The 22277-nt window shown below is 38.0% G+C and overlaps 5 protein-coding genes across 5 annotated transcripts; 3 read left to right on the forward strand and 2 right to left on the reverse strand.

Annotated features, from left to right (window-relative positions):
* Positions 1-2164: 2164 nt before the first annotated feature.
* On the reverse strand, positions 2165-4297 carry PCOAH_00039090 (DNAJ-like Sec63-like protein; the record flags this gene model as incomplete). The annotated part of the gene is made up of 1 exon (XM_020060700.1): positions 2165-4297. One exon carries the CDS (start codon positions 4295-4297, stop codon positions 2165-2167), a length of 2133 nt encoding a protein of 710 aa, XP_019917041.1.
* A 2839-nt stretch (positions 4298-7136) lies between these two features.
* Positions 7137-9047, forward strand: PCOAH_00039100 (Uncharacterized protein; the record flags this gene model as incomplete). The annotated part of the gene is made up of 1 exon (XM_020060701.1): positions 7137-9047. One exon carries the CDS (start codon positions 7137-7139, stop codon positions 9045-9047), a length of 1911 nt encoding a protein of 636 aa, XP_019916109.1.
* Positions 9048-11574: 2527 nt separating this feature from the next.
* On the forward strand, positions 11575-13731 carry PCOAH_00039110 (Uncharacterized protein; the record flags this gene model as incomplete). The annotated part of the gene is made up of 1 exon (XM_020060702.1): positions 11575-13731. The coding sequence occupies one exon, from the start codon at positions 11575-11577 to the stop codon at positions 13729-13731; it is 2157 nt and encodes a 718-aa protein (XP_019916860.1).
* Positions 13732-16196: 2465 nt separating this feature from the next.
* Positions 16197-18263, forward strand: PCOAH_00039120 (Uncharacterized protein; the record flags this gene model as incomplete). Its single annotated transcript, XM_020060703.1, has 1 exon — positions 16197-18263. One exon carries the CDS (start codon positions 16197-16199, stop codon positions 18261-18263), a length of 2067 nt encoding a protein of 688 aa, XP_019916557.1.
* Positions 18264-18935: 672 nt separating this feature from the next.
* Positions 18936-21200, reverse strand: PCOAH_00039130 (Uncharacterized protein; the record flags this gene model as incomplete). Its single annotated transcript, XM_020060704.1, has 1 exon — positions 18936-21200. The coding sequence occupies one exon, from the start codon at positions 21198-21200 to the stop codon at positions 18936-18938; it is 2265 nt and encodes a 754-aa protein (XP_019916271.1).
* Between the last annotated feature and the right edge of the window lie 1077 nt (positions 21201-22277).

The raw sequence follows: 22277 nt of genomic DNA on the forward strand, positions 1-22277 counted from the left end.
AATGAACGTGCTCCCTACACGTGAAGGAAAATTAAATCTGTGTAAAAATAAAAACAATGACTTGTCAGTGTCCATGTCGGTTTGGTGAAAATACAAGTTAAATAATTAAAATCAAAATTCTTTTTTTTTTTTTTTTTTTTTTTTTTTTCTTCACATCTTGATATGATTAAAAAGGTTATTCAAATTTGTAAAAATAAGACGGAGAAAGAATAAACGACAAAAAAGAAAGCAGCGTGAAAAGGGGGGAGGGAATCATAAAATTCACACTGCGCGTTTCACAATGGTATAATTAATCGATAGAGGAAGTAACGCGAAGATGCAAGGAAAACAAAAAAAAAAAAAAAGCATTCGCCATGCACGTTTACAATGTAGATTTGTGCTGTTATAGAAATTTTAAAATGAAAATTTTAAACCACATGGTGAAAGCGTAAATTTTAAACAAGTTGGGCGTCTGTTGTGAAATGTACACACTTTTTTTTTTTTTTTTTTTTTTTCCTAGACATTTAAATGTGACATTTTTGCGAACCATTCCAACATTGTTAAAAAGAAAATATATATACATTTATGTGGTGCAAATATTTGCGAAAATTTAAGCAACCAGCATGTTTCAATTTTTCCGTTTTTCACTTTACTGAACATGCTAAAAAAGCAGAGTGGTTCAAAGTAGACATGTCTTTAGAAATAATTGCCACAAAATTTCGGCACCATTTGTGTGCGAATATCTTGCTGCCGTTGGGGTTGCCTTGGCCTAGTTCCGCAAAGTGGGAAGATTTTCCCCAAAATGGGGTTTTCCTAAAATTGATATTTCACCACAATTCTGAAATTTTTCGCTTTCCTCGGGTCGCTTCATCCGTTTAATGTTTCTCAATACCGTTGCGTTTACTGGAATTTTTTTTTTTTTTCCCATCAACGGAACGCTGTTAGAGAAAAGTTAATTGCATTTTTCCTTCTACACCCATGCTAGCCTGGCGACGTTATTCCAAATCGTGAGCGCTTCTGGCGGAAGGGGGAAGCCTCGCAAAAATGCGAATTTTATGCGAACTGTTAAAATTTGTGTAGTTCCAAAATGATGTAGTGTGTACACTTTTTTATGCTTCTGTTGTGTTAATTTTTTTTTTATCATGTTGTGCGTAAATTGGCGTAAAAATCGACCATAATTGCGTGTTTTTTTTTTTTTTTTTTCCCCACCCGAATGTTGTCCATTCGTTTACACGTTACGTTCGTGTCTATGATGGCACCTTTTATTCACAAATAAATATATATTTAAAAAAATAAAATTTGAATTTAATACGAATTTCCTTCCCCATTTGGTTAGGAAGAACTCCATTTTGTCGTCCAAAAAGGTAACAGAAAAGAAGTTGCGCTTTATTCGAGTGGCCAATTATTCAGCTGCTGAATGCTACACTTTTATGTAAACATTTGCCCCCTTTAGTCATATCACATTGTGTGGAAGTATCCGTGTTTGATTCATCAAACCATTTGTACAGTTTGTCCCAAATGGTCCTCTTTCCCTCTACACATAGTACGTACATGTGTGCGTAACCCAGTACATATTTGCACTGATAGTGGTGCCCATTTTTGCCCAACTGACAGAATGGGGGCGCTTATCTCATTTTTCATTTTGGTGAAAACCTCTAAATGTTAAAATTTAAAAGCATTAATTAGACAAAGTTAATTTTTTATCATATTAATTTTTTCTAATGAAAAAAAAAAAAAAAAAAGAATTATATGAAATGTGTTTTTTCTGTTTGAACGTAAAAAATATACACATAGCAGGAATGCATAGCGGGTATACATAATCGGCACGCCCGGGTGGTTAACATATCGGGGCCCATGGAGGGCGCACATAAAAGCTACGCAAAGCGGCTACGCACAACAAATGCACATATAGAGAGGTACACACTACTTCTGTTCAAAGGAGAATAATTTAAATGAACATATATACTTTGCTGTTTTAAAAAAAAATTTTTTTTTTTTTTTTTTAATTACGCAAATTTGTTGGTCAGACAACTGGTGCGTCAAGCAAACTCGTTTTTTTTTTTTTTTTGGTGTGCGAGCCGGCTCGCTTGTCATATGTTGTGTAACTATATCGTCCTATTGGATGGGTTTTCTTCGCCGCACATGATTGATCATCGCGCATCACACGCAAATGCTATACGTTCCCTTAGTCATCCTCCGATTCGTCGTTCGTGTCATCGTCCGGAACGTAATCCTCGTGATCCCTGGACGCGGTTTTCTGGGATGGAGGGGGCTTCGCGCCTCCGCCAGCAGCACCGTCATTATTATTACTCTTATTATTGGTATTATTGGTATTATTGCTATGATTGCTATGATTGGTATTATTGTTGTTAGCGTTACTGGCATTTCCAGCATTGCTCGTTTGGTTGTGCTGGCTGTTTCTAGGCGCCGCGTTGGCGGTGTTGCCTTGCTGGACGCTGTTTCTTCTATTCGGGTCGCCACTGGGGCGGGCTTCCTCTTCATCACTGCTGTCATCTCTCCTGCCAATATCCCCAATCATTTGTTGGAAGAGGGTTGGCTCATTGTCCAACTCGATGTCTTCTGGATGCACGAAAATTTCTCTCTTTATCTCTGTTTGGGAGTAGGCTCTAAACGGCAAGTCCAGTTTCTTATCACATCCAAAGTAGCAGTCACTGAGGATGTAAATGGACACACACAAATTGCCTACCCTATCTACCATAAATTGTAACTTTTCTTCAATTATTTTCTCACAATTTTTTACATGTATATATTTTAAGATACGATCGTCTCCCTTGTAGGTAGCCACAATCCACCATTCCTCAAATTTAGGCTGAGGAAAGAAAGGCGCATGGATATACCCAGCGGCTTCCTTTTCATGTAAATTCATTCTATCAATATGTATGTAGATGGAAGCCACGTCCCCCTTCACAATATGATCCTCATCTTCTACCAGTATTCTGGCAGTCATCTTAATATCTGGAACAACATTGCAAAATGATTTGACATCCAAAATTTCCTCATCGGTCATTTCGTTTAGTCCCTTTCTGGACTCATGATTTTGATGGACAAAATCTAGGATCTCCTTCACAGCTAATTTTCCCTTATGGACGTGTTTAATTATACTTTCAGTAAAATGGGGAATTTGGAGCAAACTTGAACTTCTAATGTCAAGGGCTTGGATGAGGCATCTCCTAAATGTTAGGGCAGCCTGTGCTGTTAAAAACCAATCCCTTAAAATGCTAATTTCTATCATACTATGTGTTATGAGTAGAGAAAATTGAAGAATTTTTTTCAAATCTTCTTTCATTTCTTCTGATAATAAATCGTGCCTTCTTTGCATATGGGCTAATATTATGAAGTAGTTTTTCGTTATCACGGGCATTTTGAACGTTCTCTTTTTCGGTTCGACCAATTCCTCTATCATTTTCTTCACATATTCATCATCCTTCTGTCGAAATTCAATATCCCTACTTTCTGCCGTAGCTGCCAGCATCTCTGGATATGACTTAGCTCTGCTATTTTCATTTATAGTGTACGTTAAATATTGCAAAGTTTCAACTTTGACCCCATTGGGCCCATACTGTTTTTGTCTTTGATAGTATATAATAAAAGTGGCCGGAATGAACACAAGGAATATTAAGAAAAAAATGGATAATATTAGCAACTGATATTTTTCATCTATCAATAGTTTGGGTAGACCAATTCCCACCTTCATCATACCAGGTCCGTCTGGATTTCCATACTTTTCATAATTCTCCTTCGAAATTTCATCCGTCAATGCTTGATACGCTTTCGTTATTAAAATAAATTTTGCTGCTGCAGATGTATCATTCGGATTTTTATCTGGGTGATACTTCAATGATTTAAGTCTATACGCCTTTTTAATTTCTCCCACTGTTGCACCTACATGAACTTCTAATATTTCGAATGGGTCAAATGTCTGCATAGGCTTCGTACTCAACATCTGCTGCACCAGGATGAACAGCAATCCCCAGAATACAACCAACAGGAAAAATTGAATTATTCTTCTATATCCCAAATTTTCCCATAGTGTGGTGCTTTTATTTCTCTTCTCTGACTTTTCCTTACATAGTGCACACGCACAGGACCGGTACACACTGTTGTGCTTGGACTTTTTTAAATTATTACTATCATTGTTGAAAATTTTGTTAAATAGGGATTTGATATAAATGTATGTACATGGAACTAACACACAAATTAAGACAGTTCCCGCGAAGAAAATAAATGCAGAGTCATCGTAGCTTAATAATGGCTCCTTTTTACTATCCTTCGTAAAGGTATCGCGAAACTGTGACATTGTTACTTACGCAAATTGCAACAATGTTCTGGGGGTCTATACAGTCCTGTACGTACGTACGAGCGTGACTGCGTGTGGTTATTAGCGCGGAGTAGCTTAGTATGTACGCAAGGGCATTTATATACATAGGGACATTCACAGGTGGGCACTGGTTTTCATAAGTACGAAATGGCACTCACGTTGTACGTAGGGGTATTCACATGTACGCCTAGGCATATTGTGCGCATAAGTACATATGTACGATGGAATGACACAAAAAAAAAAAAAAAAAAAGAAAGAGCGAACGAAGGGCGGCAAAACAGAAGAAATGTACTATTTTGATAAGCCGTGGTATACCTGTACAGCGGTAAAAAGAAAAATAATAAAACAATGACAAAGAAAAGTTACACTAAAAACTATCAGAAATGGGGAAAAAATAAATAAATAATTTATTTAGCAAACATTTTTAAGAACGGTGAAAGGAAAGAATTGTATAAAAAGGGTTAACATAACATTGCTATATTCAACGAAATTTACAAACCATGTAATATGATGTAATGCAATCGTAATTGTGACTATGACTGTAATTGTTTTTTTTTTTTTTTTTAATTTGTTTTTAATATTTTTTTTTTTTTTTACCCACTATGTTGTGAACAAATTATTAACTGAAGCCAAGATTAATTAACGCCTTTCTTTTGCCCTTTAAAAAAAAAAAAAAAAAATTTAAATAACTTATTCTTCTGTGCCTACCACGTGACCTTCGCCTTCACGTTCCCCATTACTGTTTTAAAGCTTACGCAAAATTGTTACGCGAATTTTTTTTTTCTACAGGTGAACGAAATATACCATTTTTACTGCTTTGAACGTTTATGCGCTTATCAGGTCATGCATTTTGGCGCCTTTTAAAATACATTTAATAAATTTTAACTTGGGCTTATATACCTTATTTGAAACAATTAAAAAATTGAACCATTATATGATAAACAAATCACAATTTTAGGTATTTTTCGTGTCACACAAACAAATCTTCATCATCATTTCAGAGAAATTCCTTTGTTTGCTTAAACGAAGAGTTAATTTTCCTTCCCGTTAAATATGTCGTACCAGTGTAATCCCACTCATTTGACCGTTACTTTTAAATGTATAAATCTACCTACTTTACCACAGTACAGATATATACATTGAGGGAGACCTATTTTTATTTGCATTGAGAATGCGCCAAATTGCATATGTAAAAATTTTATCTACAAACAGATAACATGCCGGAAAACTGTTCCTTTTCAGCGTACTGTGCAAATTATGATTTCACCTTTGCAAGCACATACTCTGATGATATATCAAACCATGCGGTTTAGCTTGCCTTGTTTGTTTTTTCAAAGTTTATATTTGTTAACATGATGATATGTACGCAGTGAAATTGAAATATATGGTGTACATTTATTTGTCTGCCAAACAGCATGTCTTTGGTTAGTAGCTCCTTTTTGATCTACAAAATGGCGGGGGGCGGGGAAAAATACACCAAATGAACAGGGAAAAAAACACGTAATTTTATCCCATATATAAAAATATATTGATCCATGGAAAAATGGTAGCACATTCTGCATACATTTTTTTTTATTCACATTAACATATAATTTGAAATTACGTAAAAAAGTTTTTTTTTTTTTTCCTGTTATTTGTCTCAATTTCGCATTGAGGATAGGTAAATAACAGATATTACGTCATATCACTTAAAAGCGTGGATCACACTGTTATTACACATGACACATTAAACGTTGGCGGTTTTTCCAAATTTGTGGATTCAAACTCAGGGCGAAAACACGCACATGGGACGCCCTTTCGCAAAATCATTTGTAGACCTGGATAAAATTATATTGAGGAGGCACACATAGGTACCAACCGTTGGAGGAGAAAAGTTCAACATCAATTTAATCATCTACTGTAACATTTTTGCAACGTTTTTTTTCTTTTTTTTTTTTTTAATACCCTACTAACACCCTATGTTCATAAAACGCTATTATAAATTACGTAAAAGGCAAGGACCGTAGTTGTCGCGTTGAGCAATAATGAAAAAGCTCTTTCGCTATGTGGCAAGCATTATGCATACCTAGGTAGACCGACACAAACACAAAAGAACAGGGAAAAAACAGGTCAAAATGGTCAACCGTACAGTATGCATTTATCGGACGAAATGTAATTTAATTTATTTGGTAATGTAAAACAGAACTTGTAAAAAAATTGAGGTGAATTCTTTCCGTAAAATATTCCTGAAATATATTTTTTTCTTATGGTCAACAACGTTTAAGCTATTTTTATCTGTCTGTTTTGTTGGTATATATATTTTTTTTTTTTTACAGCCAAATGGGTAAAATGGCTATTTACACCGTGGAAATAAAATTCTCAAAATAAATTATGAACAGCCAATGTAAATAATTCATAGATTTTTTTTCTTTTATGAACATGAAATGAAGGTTTGCAAAAATGTGGCACTATTTTTTTTTTTTTTTTTTTTTTTTTTTTTTTGGCTAGCTATTACTATTATATGTAAATAAAATTGAGAATAAGTATTTTTTTTCAGCAATTTACCCTTATAGACATTTTTGCACAAAATCGAACGAATTGACAAGTTGCTAATACGAATTGAAAAACAAATAATGTTCTCCTATTTTAAACACATTGTATGTATATTTCCATTTTGTCTACTTTTTGCAGTTTTCCCCTGCGCACTGGCCATTTTTACTCCCCTTTTCGAAGTTCTACATTTTGTTAATTTACGTAGCATTATTCTACACGCGTTGTTCACTATTTGTTGCACACACGAACAATGGTACACGTACCGATGGCGCAAAAAAGGCGAACCATGTTACGCACACAAAGCTCAACGGAAAAGAATTTTCACACCAATGCGAACTTCGATTCCACCCTGGATGTAAACACATATAACGATGCTTCTATAAACAGTAATTTTTCCATGGGGGGGAACAGCCTTCCACGCATTTTGAAAATGTACACAAGAGAGCTGCAATGTTCCAGTGAGGAACAAAAAAGTGACGGTTCTCACTTGAGGAGTGAAAATTTATTTCCTCAAAGAAATGACCATGTCAGTGAGAATACATGCCTAACGAGTATCCTTCACTTGAGCGATGTAATTACATCACAGAGCGAAAACTGTGCACGCCTGAACGGTGAACATTTAAATTGTTACCATTCGTCGGTAAATAGCAATGCTTCTCGCATCGAAAGTGGAGTTCCCTCCTATTTAGCTTCATCACTATTAGCAAAATTTTGTTGCACAGAAATACCCATCCATGAGGAAGGGGAAACAGTAAACTGCAAGACAGAACCAAATTATGCAAAAACCGACGAGGCGGTTATTTCGACGAACGGTCAAAATAATGGTGAGGAGAATAATACCCAATTTGGTACTCCGAAAAATAGAACAAATGATGAAATAAAAAATAAGCAGGCAAATGATTCCCTAACTGAGAAAGATCATCTGGCTGCCGTGGGAACTTCTTCAATCTACCTCCCCATTAATGAAAATTCGGAAGATGGACAATATTTGTATGATAGTAAAAAGCACGGACATGGTGAATCGCTCCGCTCTAGCAAAAGGTATGCTTTGTCTAGCCCTACAGGTGACCCTAAAACTACAAACATGTATCGGATAAGCCATCCTACCGTAGTACCCACCCCAGAATGTTCAGCATATTCGAATGGTTGTCCTGAAGAGGAACGGGGTCAAGACAAATTACAACCTGAGGATGGTCATATGAAAGAACGCATGATGGTATATTATCCAGATGAAGAAATGCAGGGGGGTAAAAGAACGTTTAGCACAAAATTGAGTGCATTGAATGATGACAATTTTGAGCTAAAGCAAATTTCGTGTAACACTCAACCGCACGGAATAGAACGAAAAAAACAGCATGGAAGTGAAAAAATTTGCTATAGCACGGAAGAAAAAAAGGACCCCTCAGCTTCACCCTTAAGTATGAAACCACGGAGCTACTCGCTAGATGATATAAGAAAAGGAAAAATAAAAATTCCAAACGTTATATTTACGAAGCTACCATTCAATTCGAACGGAGACAATGTCATAGATTCGTATAGGCGAAATCATAAGCTGCTCAATTTTATGAAGGACTGTAACGAATCAGTCGGTCTGATTTTAAAATACCCACAAATTGAAAAGAGTCAAAATAGAACATTCAAAGTACCATCGGAAATTTCCCCTGCAATTAGGAGCAATATCGGTTCGGCCATTATATATGAAGACAAATTTGACAGGAGGAACTATCATCCACAGGTTCAAAACTTACATATGGGGAAAATTTATGAAAGTCATGTCCTTAACATACTGAAAAATAAAAAAGATTTGGGGAAGAAACTATTCAACCGAAGTAATACATATGAAAAATATAAATATAACAATAGCAATGGCTTTTGGATAAGTAACATTGACAAGAGACGTTTAGTAGACCCCGAAAAGAACGATAGCTACGTTACCGAGCTAATATATGAAAAAAATGGATCCTATGCTGAAGAAATGGAAACCCTAAAGCGTTGCAGAGGTTACGATGGTATTCCACCTATTGCAGAATTCTACAAAGACAATAATTTTTATTTATTTTTACAAAAGGAGGGAATATCCCGTGATTATTTGATCCCCGTGATGGCAACCACCATGCGCCGCTACGACATAGAAAAAGTTGCGGAATACGAATATGTCCAAACGCGTGAGTGTATCACGCCCGTTCATTGCTCGTAATTGTACATACAGAGGTGCGGAAAATTGGGCGAACGGCCAAACAGATATTATCGCAGGTGTGTAATGAGCGCAAAATTATTTTCTTCTTTTTTGGGTCTCCTTTTGGGGGGGTGCCTACAGAATGGGTTTTTTTTTTTTTGTTAAATTACCCCCCATTGGGGCTGCACAGTAGAAATATTTAAACACTATTTGTTCCCCTCTTTTCTTGCTTTTATTCGTTTGTTAAACGATGGCGTTATGCAGAAGCGTATTTATGCCCTTATATCTTTGCATAAAATTTTGTTTGTTAATTTGGCCTATCCTGCACCTTAGGATGTGTGCAAATGTGCTCCTTTAAAGGTGTTGTGTCAGCTGTTTTGAAATATTGGGTGCCGTTGCCGTTCTTTCGTTCGCTCGCTTTTTCGCATTTCCCCTTGTGTCATTTTGGCTTGTTTAAGCAAATTTGGCCATATTGCAACATTGCCATATTGACCTTATTTCCTACCCGCCGCATTCGAGATGAACGATTTAATCCCGTCCGCTTTTCTTTAATTCCTCTCACATTGCAAGAGCAACGTTGCACAACGCCGCGCATCGGCGTCCCTCCCTGTGGGCATAAACTGCATGCACAGGAATGTGTACGGTTTCTGCATGTGGGCATCTCGAAGTAAAGCGCAATTTTTTTTTTTAGCGAATGGGCCCTTAATGTGCTGGATGCCACAGGACTAAAATGGGAATTCATTTTTAAGTTCATACAAAATGTGGCTGATGTGGCTACTTGGAAAAAAAAAAAAAAAAAAAAAAAAAAGCAGAAAAATAAAATGAGCAAACCTGTACATGTATACCTACAATTGCAAGTAAAAAAAACAACATTATTGTAGAGTTAAAATTGCCGCAGTTTTTTTTTTCTTCTTTTAACCCGCATTTTGCACATACCAAAATGGACATACTACATGCGCTACATACGCCTTTGCCACACATAGTATTATGAAAAAGTTTAAAATGAAATTATTCCCTTAACAGCGATACGTTTTATATTTGAGAGAACGTGTGAGCACGTGCACACGCTGACAAGTTTAGCAAAAATGTCCCGTTAAAGAGGAAAATATTTTGCCTCCCCGCATGGTTCATTTTTTTTTTTATCTCCTAATGCATACACCGTACACACATGTATGCACATATATATATGAATACTTACGCGCGTGTGTCCATTTTTACAGTCTTTTTTCCAAGCAAATTAATGTTTAATATTTTTACTCTCCTTCTGTCAGCTTCTACATGCGAATAATTTTTTTTTTTTTAATTTTTATGTGAAGTACTCCTTTTGGGGGGGAAGGATAAAAGAAGCGTGCTCCGCAGAGAAGAACGTGGCGAGTTTGCGTTCTCGCGGCGCTTTGTCACCGTTTCACTTTTTCACCTTTTTCATACGGGCAAGCGCATATCTTAGTGCCTTACCCAACGTAAGCTCGCAGAAGACAAAGAAGGAATTTTGGAAAAAAGGCCAAATTGGTGACGCCGCATGTTACCTTGTTTCCTTCCTGCAGCTGGCCAAAAATACGTATCACACGTGTGTATATTTGATACCCCCTATTCATGCTTTATCTGCATGTGATAGAATCTGTCCTCCTTAAGTGCAGAGCGATCTATTTATTTTTTGTGCCGGTACCCTGATCATCAGGTCCGTGGAATTTATGAGGACTACTATGTTGGTGAGGGTGCTTGCATGTATAGTGTCGCAGCTACTTGTATAGAAGCCTTCGTCATTATTCACCACGCGAGGGTTATTCTACCCATTTTAATGTAACCGCACAAATGAACCAACCGTAATCCAGTAACATAGATATGCATGCGTGTGTACACATATATGTTTTATGAGTAACAACAAGCTTAAAAAAAAAAATATATATTAACTAGAGCACGTAGGGTGTTAACACGTTATTCATCATTCCGTTAGTTGCAATTCGTTCTATTTTTTTTCCCTCCTGTATGTACCATTGAAGTGTAAACGAATAGGCATAGGCACTCCTCCAAATAAGGGTTTCCCCCCCTCCGTGTTTGCAACGCCGCTAGAACGAAATATACCGGAAGAGAGAGTATATTCATACGTACCTACATTAGTACATTTACCTAGCAATTAACAGGATTTTACCAGGTACCTCTTTAATTTGATGACAATTTTATTACTCCTTTTTTTTTTGCGCGTAGTTTACCCACCCCATTTGTGGGCTGCATCTCCTTGTTTGTATTTGCCCGAAAATTCCATAGTTGTGTCTACTCACTAGGAGGATAACATTATCGGTCCTCAGGTTTGCGCCAATTCGTGCACAGCGTTTCGCCAAAATTTGATGCGAGTCCTTTTATGCGCAAGATCATCCATTTCTGAACTGCTCCAGTGGGCCGTATGAAATGACATACGATGCGTACTTGCTGTGGTTAAAGAACGAAGGAAAAATTATTCTCCTCTCTGCAGGGAATAAATTAAAGCTTCCTACAAAAGGGTGGAAAATAAAATTTATTAATAAATCTAAAACACAGACTACTCTACACGATGAGATGTAACAGCGAAAGTAGAATGTCCAGGGAAATGACGTCGGGAATTAACCCATATGGAGAGAGGAAAAAAGAGTCTAGAAATTTTGGAGACTTTTCTGATAATTACAATTTCCTGCAAAGTAACGATTCCATTGGTGACTCCTTCGAAGAGAGAGAAAAAAGAAAAAAAATGAGAGAAGAGGAATATAACAAAATTATGGAAAGTTCGGAAGAGAAGAGTGACTTTTTCAATGACGATAAGAATTGCTACTCCTATTCGGACAGGAGTGAAATCTCTCAATCACAAGTGAGCAAATCTCCGTCAGTGGGGTCTACCTTCCCTTTGCCTGGAGGAACGCAAAATGGAAACACCTACCATAGTGGCAGAAGTAACCATGTTCTGACACTAACCAGCGCAACTTTAGAGGAAAACATTTTAAGAAATTTGGAAGACGATAGTAGCTACGATGGACATTTCGGTAGCGACACTGAGAAGGGTAAAAGTGTGAGATACAGTAGAAGGAAATCCGTTACGAGTGAGAAGTCACCCCAGGAGGATCACTTTCGCCATCAGAGAAGTAGCCTAAAAAGTGGAAGAAGTAGCCGCAGATTTGAAAAATGCCCCAGTGGGGGGAAGGTAAAATTTGATAAAGGCGATAGCGCTGATTATCTCCATAGAACGGCATTCAAAATGGCACAAATGGGAAACACGGAAAAAACAGGTCTCTGGTTTATAGACACCATGAATGAGATGCTAGATAGCCTTTCCGATGGGAACGAAAAAGTGGAATACACAAACGATGGTGCTGTGGTTAATACCAGCTCGAACTACGTCAATTTAAATTACGCCCCGTTAGGAATAAACACCATATTGAGGTGGCCAGAATATTTAAAACTGAACAGCCTAATTTCGGGCGTTCATATTTTTCCCATCTATGAGGGCATACGCAGCATGTTTATAAAATACCAGAGCCAAAAAATGGAGGGGAAAAATAAAAAGGCAGGAAAAAGCGCTACCCGTTTGCCCTTACCCACATTTCCGCACCAAAATGAAAAGGATAGATGTATCCCAAAGGTTTATTCAAATTTGCCAAACTTGAATATGCCAACTGACGGTGAGGATATTGCACATGCACAATACCCTCATAACAACTTTCACGCAAAAAAAGGTACCACCATAATATACGATGACGATTATGATGATTTTCTCTTTTCCAATTTGCCATACCTAATCCAAAGGATGAGAAACAAATATAATAAATTCTGTGAACATGTTGGAGAAACATTAGAGCTTATAGACAGAGAAAATTACACATTCAAGCAATACTGTTTTGCACTTTCGAAAATTCTTGTCCAAAATTTAATAAATATGATACCCTTTTCAAAGTTCCCTGGGTTGGTTAGCCATATGACAAATTCCATCCATACGTGTATCCGTCCTAATGAAAATGAAGAATCCATGACGGAAACGGATTTTGTCAACACGTATAATGTGCAGTACAGTAACAGCAAAATGGGAACTGCATATTCCCTACCGTTGGAGTTGGATAGGTCCACGTCAAATTTAAGTTCCACCATTCGGATGAACTGCATGGGACAGACAAAAAACAACGCGTTGCCGTATTCGATGCCCCATTCGATGCCCAATTCGAATGCAACGTTTGCTTGCAAGGGTGGAGGGAGTCACATCCTCACCGGGGGAAGAAGCATAAACCTAAATGAGCAACAGAGAAGGCATAGTTTTTCTCAAATTTTCTATGGCACCCAAAGGAACAGTACAATTTTACCAGGCGGAATACTTGAGGAAAGACGAAATTATCTAACAGGCAATTTTAACACCCTGCCAAAGTACGTAAAAACGTGTGCCAATAGTCGCAGAAAGTTAAGCCATTCTCTAAGACCCGCCGATTTAATAAAAATGGCAGGTGTGAAAAATAATGCACTTATAAACGTGGGCACATTACGGAAGTGTAAATCGTCGCACAACCCATCAGGAAGTCAAGAAGTTGTGCCAAAGGTTAACACAGAAACGGTGACTGAGGAGGAAGAGGCTGATGCGGAAGGTAAGCACTTAGATAACTTGCAAAAGAACATCTCCGATGAGCCAGACCAATCGTTTAATGCAACCGCCGATGAAAATTACTGCACGGCTAAGTCAATTCCCCTTAGCTAGATCACCAACTTGGCAGAGTTGATGATGCGAAGGAGGTTTGGGGGGAGACCAGACCACATCGGTAAAATCGACTACATTTCTATATGTGTATAGGATTAAAAGGAAGGCGGTGCCGGATTGGATATGGCCTGTCTCCATAACCCATATCATATTACCACCCATTCATATGCACCGTAAAAGCTCTACCCGGTTGGCATAACACGGGAGCGCCCTCCGAATGTTTCACCGTTTGCGTTTTTTTTTTTCTTTTTTTTCGTACGCGTTGGTGAGGCTACTCACAAGTGCAACTCATTTCTCCCATAAAGAGATAATTTATCTCAACGTTCGTGTAAACCTATGCGTTCTTTTTTTTTTTTTTTTTTTGCGGACATGCTTACACACGACACCTCGATGTATGTACTCACTTCGAAAAAAATTCCCCCGTTTGTGCGCGCCACCGCCACCCCGACCATTACAACATTTGCACAAAACTATACACTCTCATTTGAAAACCGTAACTTTAATTAACCCTTTTTTGAAGCGCTGTATGTAAGTGCATCCCCTTCGCATTTCACCTTTCGATCAACGTCGGAGAGGAAATACACCTGAAATTTCAGCATCAACCCATTCAGCAGTGCTATTTATATCCAAGAGGGGAAGGCGGAACGTTGATTGCCTACCCCTTCTGACGCCACGAGGTCGTTTTTAATAAAGACGGTACAAAGTCCATTCTCACAGAAAATTCCGTTTTGCTTCTCCCCGAAATGTTCACATGCTACAGCATTGAGCCATATTTTCCACGTTCTCCAGAAACTGCGTCGATGGAAAGGGTCCCCTAGCTAATATGACCCATACACATGCACTCATATGTGCACACAAAAGTACATTTCTACACCGAATGTTGTGCAAAATGAAGTGAAGTGTTTGTTTAACTCCATTTGGGGGTAGGAATTTAAAACCCTTTGTTTAAAGCAATTGTCCGCTTTAAAAATTATACATTTGATTCGTTTCTTGTTAAGGATTCCAACGATCATGTAGCGCATAAAACAGAAATGTGAACCCGTGCAAGTACATAATGCTATGCGGTATGCACAATGTAGCGCTTCCATTTGTGTGAAAGTGGTACATCAGCTTTTTTTTCGGTTTGTTTTTCTTTCACCCTCGTTCCGCTGTTCGAATTGAGATAATTATGTTAACCACGCAAACGGCGAAACTGTTTTTTTTCCCTTTTACTTTAATCAAAATAACAACGCGTCGGACACAGCAAGTTGTTCATTTCCCCATGGGGTTCAATTGAGTGCTGTTTTTATATATGTGAGAAGAAACACAATGCGTCTTTTTTTTTTTTTACCTTTTTCTTTTTTTTGTGCTATGTGAGTTATTGCATTGGCCTGCTTTACAATGATATATAAGGAGGGGTAAGTATTCATGAATATAGAAATGGAACACGAAGTTGCACATAACCAAATGGCTGTTCATCCTATTTGTAAAGCTACAAAGTGTCAACATGCCCATTTGCATATGCAAGCACAGTGTATTATATATACATATATACATTATATATATGTATATGTATCCCTACTTGTATGCATATTATACCACAATTAATCGCATACTTCGGCACTTGTATGTTTGTATCGTAAGTTATGCGGCTGATTCCGTGCCCATATTTTTTCCACCTCACAGCGCATTTGTTTTTAGGCTGAAAAAAAAATTCCCCCTTCTGTTGCCCTACTTTTGCAGCTCGCAATTTTGCGTAACGAGTTGGGCTGTGCCCGTTTTCCCCATTTTTAAATTTTAAAGCGTTTTGAATTTGCATACATACGTGCATTACGTATATATAATACATATGGCCGCCTTTGCCCCAGGCTCAGTTTAGCTCAGAGAAAAAATATGGTGCATATGTCGTGTTTGCATTGCGCCATTTGCCTGATGAAGGCCTTTTGCAGGAGACTGTGCCATTCCTTCCCTTTTATATAAAAAATTAAAATTTTTTCCCACCTGTTTGGTAAGTTCACGTGTCATCGTTCCTTCTCCTGCGGGACTGTATGTACATATATATATAATATATACATATATGTATGTATATGTTTCCTTTTTTTTTTTTTTAATTAGTTTGTGGAACCATATTTTAACGAACTTTTTGAATAAATACCCGCTCCGCCCCCATTTGTTCTCATATTTTTTTTGTGATGTACATGTACGTGAGAGATAACTTTGGGGTTATTTTTTTTTTTTCGTTTTTCCACCTTTTACGACAGTTTTCCAGGCCAGATTTGGAGACCCTTTTTTTCCGCCGCGTTCTTTTGAACCTTTCGTGTGTCCGAGGGCGTCTTGCGTCCACCAGTGCGTCCTAAGGTGTTGCGTTGCTCGCCATCAGTGAAGCCACCTAACAACGGTGAAGCCCCTCTCGACGAACGTAACATAATATGAGCCGAGCAGGCAGACCACAGGAATGAACTCTCTGACAGGAAGAAACGGCAAAAATGACAACTATGATCAAGCTGCATTATGACGAGAAAAATGACGAAGAAGAAAATATGATCATTCGGTGCGCCGACTACGAGACGTTCAAATCCTATGTACTAAAAAAATTCGATAAAGTATACGAAATTGTAAACTACGAAAATGAAAACATAAATTATTATAGCGTCAAATGGATCAACTTCATAAACAGGAGAGTACCAATTTTGCTGCAAAATAAAAGCGGACCATGTCCTCTTCTCTGCATTGCGAACATTCTTCTCCTACGTAACCAGCTACAGATTGACAAGAAAGTTAAAAAAATATCGCAGAGCTTTCTGGAAAATAAAATTATGAACATACTGTTAGAGTCCAATAAGAAAAATGTGACCGACAACACCGCGTCGTGTAATTATAGGAAAAACATAATCGAGTGTGTAGATATATTACCCCAGTTAAAATACGGACTAGACGTAAATTGTAAATTTACTAATATTCATTCATTTGAGTACACCAAGGGGTTGTGCATTTTTGACATGCTCAACATCCCATTATATCATGGTTGGGTCATCTCTTCGGAGGATGTAATGTTTTACTCCTACTTGAAAGATTATTCCTACAATGTCATAATAAATAAAATTGTGAGATATAATGAATACTACGAGAGAAAGAAAAAAAAAAACGGAGACGATACGTCCAATGAGAAAACCGCCACTTTGTACCAGTTGGAGGACTTGGAGGAGGAAAAAAGGGAGGACTGCCATTTGGGAAAACCCTACGAGAGGGGTGCACTCATGGATGGCCAGACAAATAACCCAAGGGGAGCCTCCAACAGTAATAAGAAAGGTGTCATCCCCAACGATGCCACCGTAGACTTAGCGAAGGGAACAAACAAAAGTACAGAAAAAAATAATAAAGAGAAAAACATAAAAGGCGTACCCATCTTTCCAGATGACCTTGATCAATTATCAAAAGGAAAATCCAAAACGACATTATTTCAGGATAGCTCCTCTGTGCAGGTTAGTACTGTATCTCCCGTGGAGGTAGACACGACAAAAAAAAAGAGCACATCTTTTGGCAAAAAAAACACAAGTGCAGATGCATCTAGCAGTAAGAGCAGAACTAACAGCAACTTGCTTAACTCGAAGCAGCCATGCTCTGTAGATTCGGAAAAAGGCGCAAATAAGTACAGCCCCGAAACGGGGCAGAAGTCGGATGGATTTCTTATGAAGGAGGGTAAAACGTTAAGTAATGTGACCTCCTCTGCAAAAAAAAACAACCTCAATAGGAACACCACTGCTGGCACTAATGCAAATATCAGTACCATTTCCAGTGTTGTTAGCCCTATGAGCAGTAATAACAGCAGCGTCGATGTGAACGCGGTACCCACCCCCAAATTTCCGGAGGACCCCTTGCTGATCAACTCCACCAGTCTAATTCCAGTTGAACATTCCTCTGAGGGAAATACCCAGGGTAAGTCGAAAAAATCCATCCAGGAGGAAAAAGATATTAGAAATTATGAACTGTTTATGCAATCCAACGAAATAGCTAGCTTAACTAGCGAAACGGCGAATGCAGACATAGCAGATAATTACACAGAAAATAGTGAAAATTTTATCATGAAAAATTACAACACAGATATAAATTTAACTCCATACGAAATTCACGAAGCGGTAATAATTTCCCAATTTCTGGAAACATACAAAACTCAGTTGACATTAGTTGGGTTGAAATTATTGCAAGAAAATTTGAACCCAAATCAACTTGTAGCCTTTTTCAGGAATAACCATTTTAACACCCTTTTTAAATATGAGAATAAATTGTTCCTGCTGGCTGCAGACATTTCCTTTCTACATTTGAGTTGTACATGGGAATTATTTGACAACGTAGATAATGACACCTCTTACTATGATAACAATTTTAGGTGCATATCGAATCAGAAAAATCTGGACAAAAATTTAGACCATTCCATCATTTATTTGAATTATTATGATGGGAATAGTGCCAAAAATAACATGCATTGTGTCAGATCCAATGCGCCCTTTTCAAATGGTAAAAAGAAGAAAAAAAAAAAGTGTACCTTTATGTAGATTGGCGTGTTTACGCGTTTATTAGGTCCCTACTTGGGTGGGTCCTCATTCCACACCCTTTAGAAGTGCGCATATATGTGCATATCTACATGCCCGCACATGTGTGCAGGTCGTGGGCCCTATATATGACTTATTTTCACATTTTTACGTATATGTGATTATCCCCCATTTTGGCTTTCTCCATTTTTTTTCAAAGTGCAAGAGCGAATTTTCGTCTCTTTCGTATATCCACTCTAGGCATGTGTACCCACCGCATGTGCTCCCGCCATTTTAAATATGAATGATACCTAAATGTGTTGCGCAAGCATATATGTCTCCCCTAATTAAATTTTCCACTTTAATTGAATAAGTAGTTATACATATATATGTATATTTTTGATATGTCTTTCTTTCGGTGCATATGCATGTGCCTACTTGAGTGCACACGTACACATGCATATGTGGTTTAATTAAAATTTTTCGTTTACCTTTTTTTTTTTACCTCCTTTTTGCATTTAACTATCCTTTGACATAATTGCGGAGAAAGGTACTTCATTTTGAATGCTTCTTTTTTTTTTTTTTTAAATGTGTATGTTTATGCATATATGTATTTTTATGTGCACGCATTTTTAAGTACACGCATTATTAAGTGCATGCATTTTTAAGTACACGTATTTTTAAGTGAATGCATTTTTAAGATATCCTTTCGAGCAACCCCTTCAACAGAAGAGTCTTCTCCCTTAGGCAGTTTTCATTGCAGAGGAACACATTTGTATACTTCAAAATAAAGTTGTAAAACGTTAGCAACAATGTTCTTTCCTTCTTGTCGACAAAGAGGAGGACATAGTTTTCCTTTCCACCATTGGTGAGGATGAACAATATGTCTATGAGCACCACGCACTCGGCACAGTTTAGCAATTCTCCCTCATCTTCCCTTTCTTGTACATGCGCCAATTCGCCGTTCGAAGCTGACTGGGCAGTTTTATTTGTTTCCCCATCAACATTGGGGGAAAGCCCTGCGGAAGCGCCTCTCTGCAACTTTATTTTTATGCCCTCCTCGTTATCCACATTTTCAAACAAGGACAGGAAGTTATTTTTAAAGAGGGAGTCGAGTATATCTACGTAAATGTCCTTATCGAGGTTGAACTCGAATATGTCTTCTTCCAAAAAAGCAGTTTTGAGAATATCGATTTGTTTTTTGAAGTTGCTTTTTATTTCATTTGAATTCCAAAGGAGCTCGAAGCTTATCTTATTTTTAATTTTGTTCTTCCCGAGGTTTGCTTCCGTGGACATGGTGAGGAGGGGTGGTTTCGTTTCTTCCACGTCGCTCAGTGCGGTACACTCGCTCAGGGTGAGGCTGCTATCCGTGTCGTGGTGACTATCCCTTTCGATGTCCTTATTTCCATTTCCCACATTGTTGTGCTTTCGATCAGACGGCGCTTCAACGTTTCTGTTTTTTTCCACCGGGGCGTTCCCCCCATCATGCACCTCTGGAGGGTTTACCCCTTGAGCGAAATGTTGTAGGTATTTCTTTTCCTCACAAGGGAAATTCCACCCCCCAGATGCACACCCCGTATTGGGCTCCTCCGCATTTGACACCCCCGTGAGGCACTTGACACCATTGGTATTATTTTCCAAGGGGATCACATCCTCAGTGTGCTCTTTGGATATAACTTGAATAGTTAACAGTCTGGGCTTCAATTTGTATCTCTCCAAAAGGGTAGATGTGTATTCAGCTTGCCTCCTCGCCCGTCTTTTAGCATCATTTTGTGTTATCACATTTTGTAGCAGCTGAATTGACTTCTCAATGTTCAGACTGGAACAGCAGTTCATATCCTTTGCACATTCTTTGGAGAATTTAAAGTCCTTAAGGGAAGATTTGTAAATTTTTAGCTTATATCTTGCCATGCCCCTTAAGTAGTATGCCTTGAAAAGGACATACTTAACATTCACCGTGAGGGAATTCTTCCCTATGCAATAGCTAGCACAATTTCTAAGCTCAGGCAAAAAATAATTGTAAAATAAAATTATGGAAGAACAATCATTGATGCTTTCGAAATAGGAAGACAACCTCTGATACACTAATGATCTGTTTACAAGAACTTTTGTCCTAAGAATACTTAACTGTTCAATATTTTTGTTCAGAAATTTTTGCTTCTTCTGGGAGAGTACATCTAGGTATAATTCATTATCTAGGTTTTGTTCGATCTGTAAAAATATATTATTGTTGCTTAGTTCGAAGTCGATGTAGCTAATTAGGTCATTGTAATTTTCTAAGCATTTACTGTACCTTTTGTTTTGGTAGTTTATTTTTCCTTCTTCGTTTTTGGAGAGGTACATGTCATGCACTTTGGATCGGACATTCACTAACCGGTCTTCTTCCATTCCTGTGTTTAGGACACAATTGGTACGTTCATTTGTTCCATCTTCTGTTTGTCCTTTTCCGCAGCTATCGTTGCAGATGTTTGTATTTTTGCTTCTTTCCGTCTCAACGGTAGGGGCTAATTCTTCCGTCTTCTTCGCTCTATGAAGTGCCACCTCAGAATGTCCTCCCCTTTCCGTTTCATCTGGTGTTACCCCACTGCAGCCCCCACGATGGTCACCTGACCCCTCTTCATTATTGTCTATATCGTCTATTTTGAGTTTGTCCCACGCATTGTAGTAGCTCTCCAACGAGTTCTGGTCTCTCTTTAGGGCATTATTATTTCGTCTCCATTTTGTTCCCCCGTAAATGTTGGCACCCTTGGGATCTACAACCTGTGAAGATCTCCCATGGGAAGGTTGTTCCCCATGTCTATCATCGCCCTTCTTCTTCTCTTGTTTGGCGGCAGGCCTGTTGCTCCCTCCTACCTCTTTGCTAACTTCGCTTTGCCACGCATACAGGTCCTCGAAGTACTCCTTTATCTCTTCCGAGTTGTGCTTGAGCTGCTTGGCAATTTCAACGTGAGACTGAGCCATTTTTCCTCAACATTGCCCTCACGCTAAGGAGGTTAGTGGGAAAGTGGATAGGTGTTTTTTTTCCCCCTTTAATTCTTCTTTCCCCTATAATGCCAATTTTATCAGTTTCTACATAAAACCGCGCACACGCGTGTTCCTTCCAGTTTGTATACGCACAGTCTTAAGCGCATCTACTAGGATCTCCCACCCCTTAATCATAGGAATGAAATAAATTAGGAAGACTTTTTTTTTTTGCCTTTGTTAACCGGGTGTTATACTTTGGTACGTCATTTTGTGCTATTTTGTGGACCCCCCAAGGTTGGTAAAACATAGAAGCACAAAAGGAAGCACACATTTTTCCATTACCATTTTGAGAATTTAGATAGCAACCCAGGTATTGGTGCTTCTAGCGCGCCTCATCGTTCGGTTACCTTGAGGGGTTATTTTTAGTTGGACGTGGTGCGGGACCATTTCAGCCTATTTTGAAGATTGCACACGGGGAAGTGGACAAAGGGGTAATTTCGCTAGCAGTACACTTCCTCCCTTACTATGCGAGAAGGAGTATGTTTGTATACAATTCTTCCAATTTTGTGTGCAAAAATTCGTGCCTTTCAGGCGGGCTCCTTTTCATACTCTACAAATACGAATCATTGTGCCGAAAATTTTACGCACGGCATGTGTACCCCTTTCAATCGGCCGGATGGCACCATTCCCGCGTGTGAGAAATTTCCTATAAGGCATTAAAAGCACTTACTAATACAGTGTGCTTTTGTTAAAACAGAGTTTTGCTTTACATACCTGTATATACTCCATATACCCACATACAACACGTATATGTACAATACATGTGGGATCCAAAGAACAGTGGTGAAGAGGGACAGATTAATAATTTTGTTAAAGTTACTAAGGTTGTGATACTTTTATTGACAGATTTTTGCATAAGTTCAAATATTAAACAAGATATATATAAGCATGTCTAAAAATACAAAGACACATAATTCAAAAATGTATACATATTTAAAAAATACATATAAACATATTTTGAAATATATATAATAAGATATTTAAAAATGATTATATACAAATTGTAAATTGAAA

The sequence above is a fragment of the Plasmodium coatneyi genome, chromosome 12 (genome assembly GCF_001680005.1).
Source record: "Plasmodium coatneyi strain Hackeri chromosome 12, complete sequence".
Taxonomy (NCBI): Eukaryota; Apicomplexa; class Aconoidasida; order Haemosporida; family Plasmodiidae; genus Plasmodium; species Plasmodium coatneyi.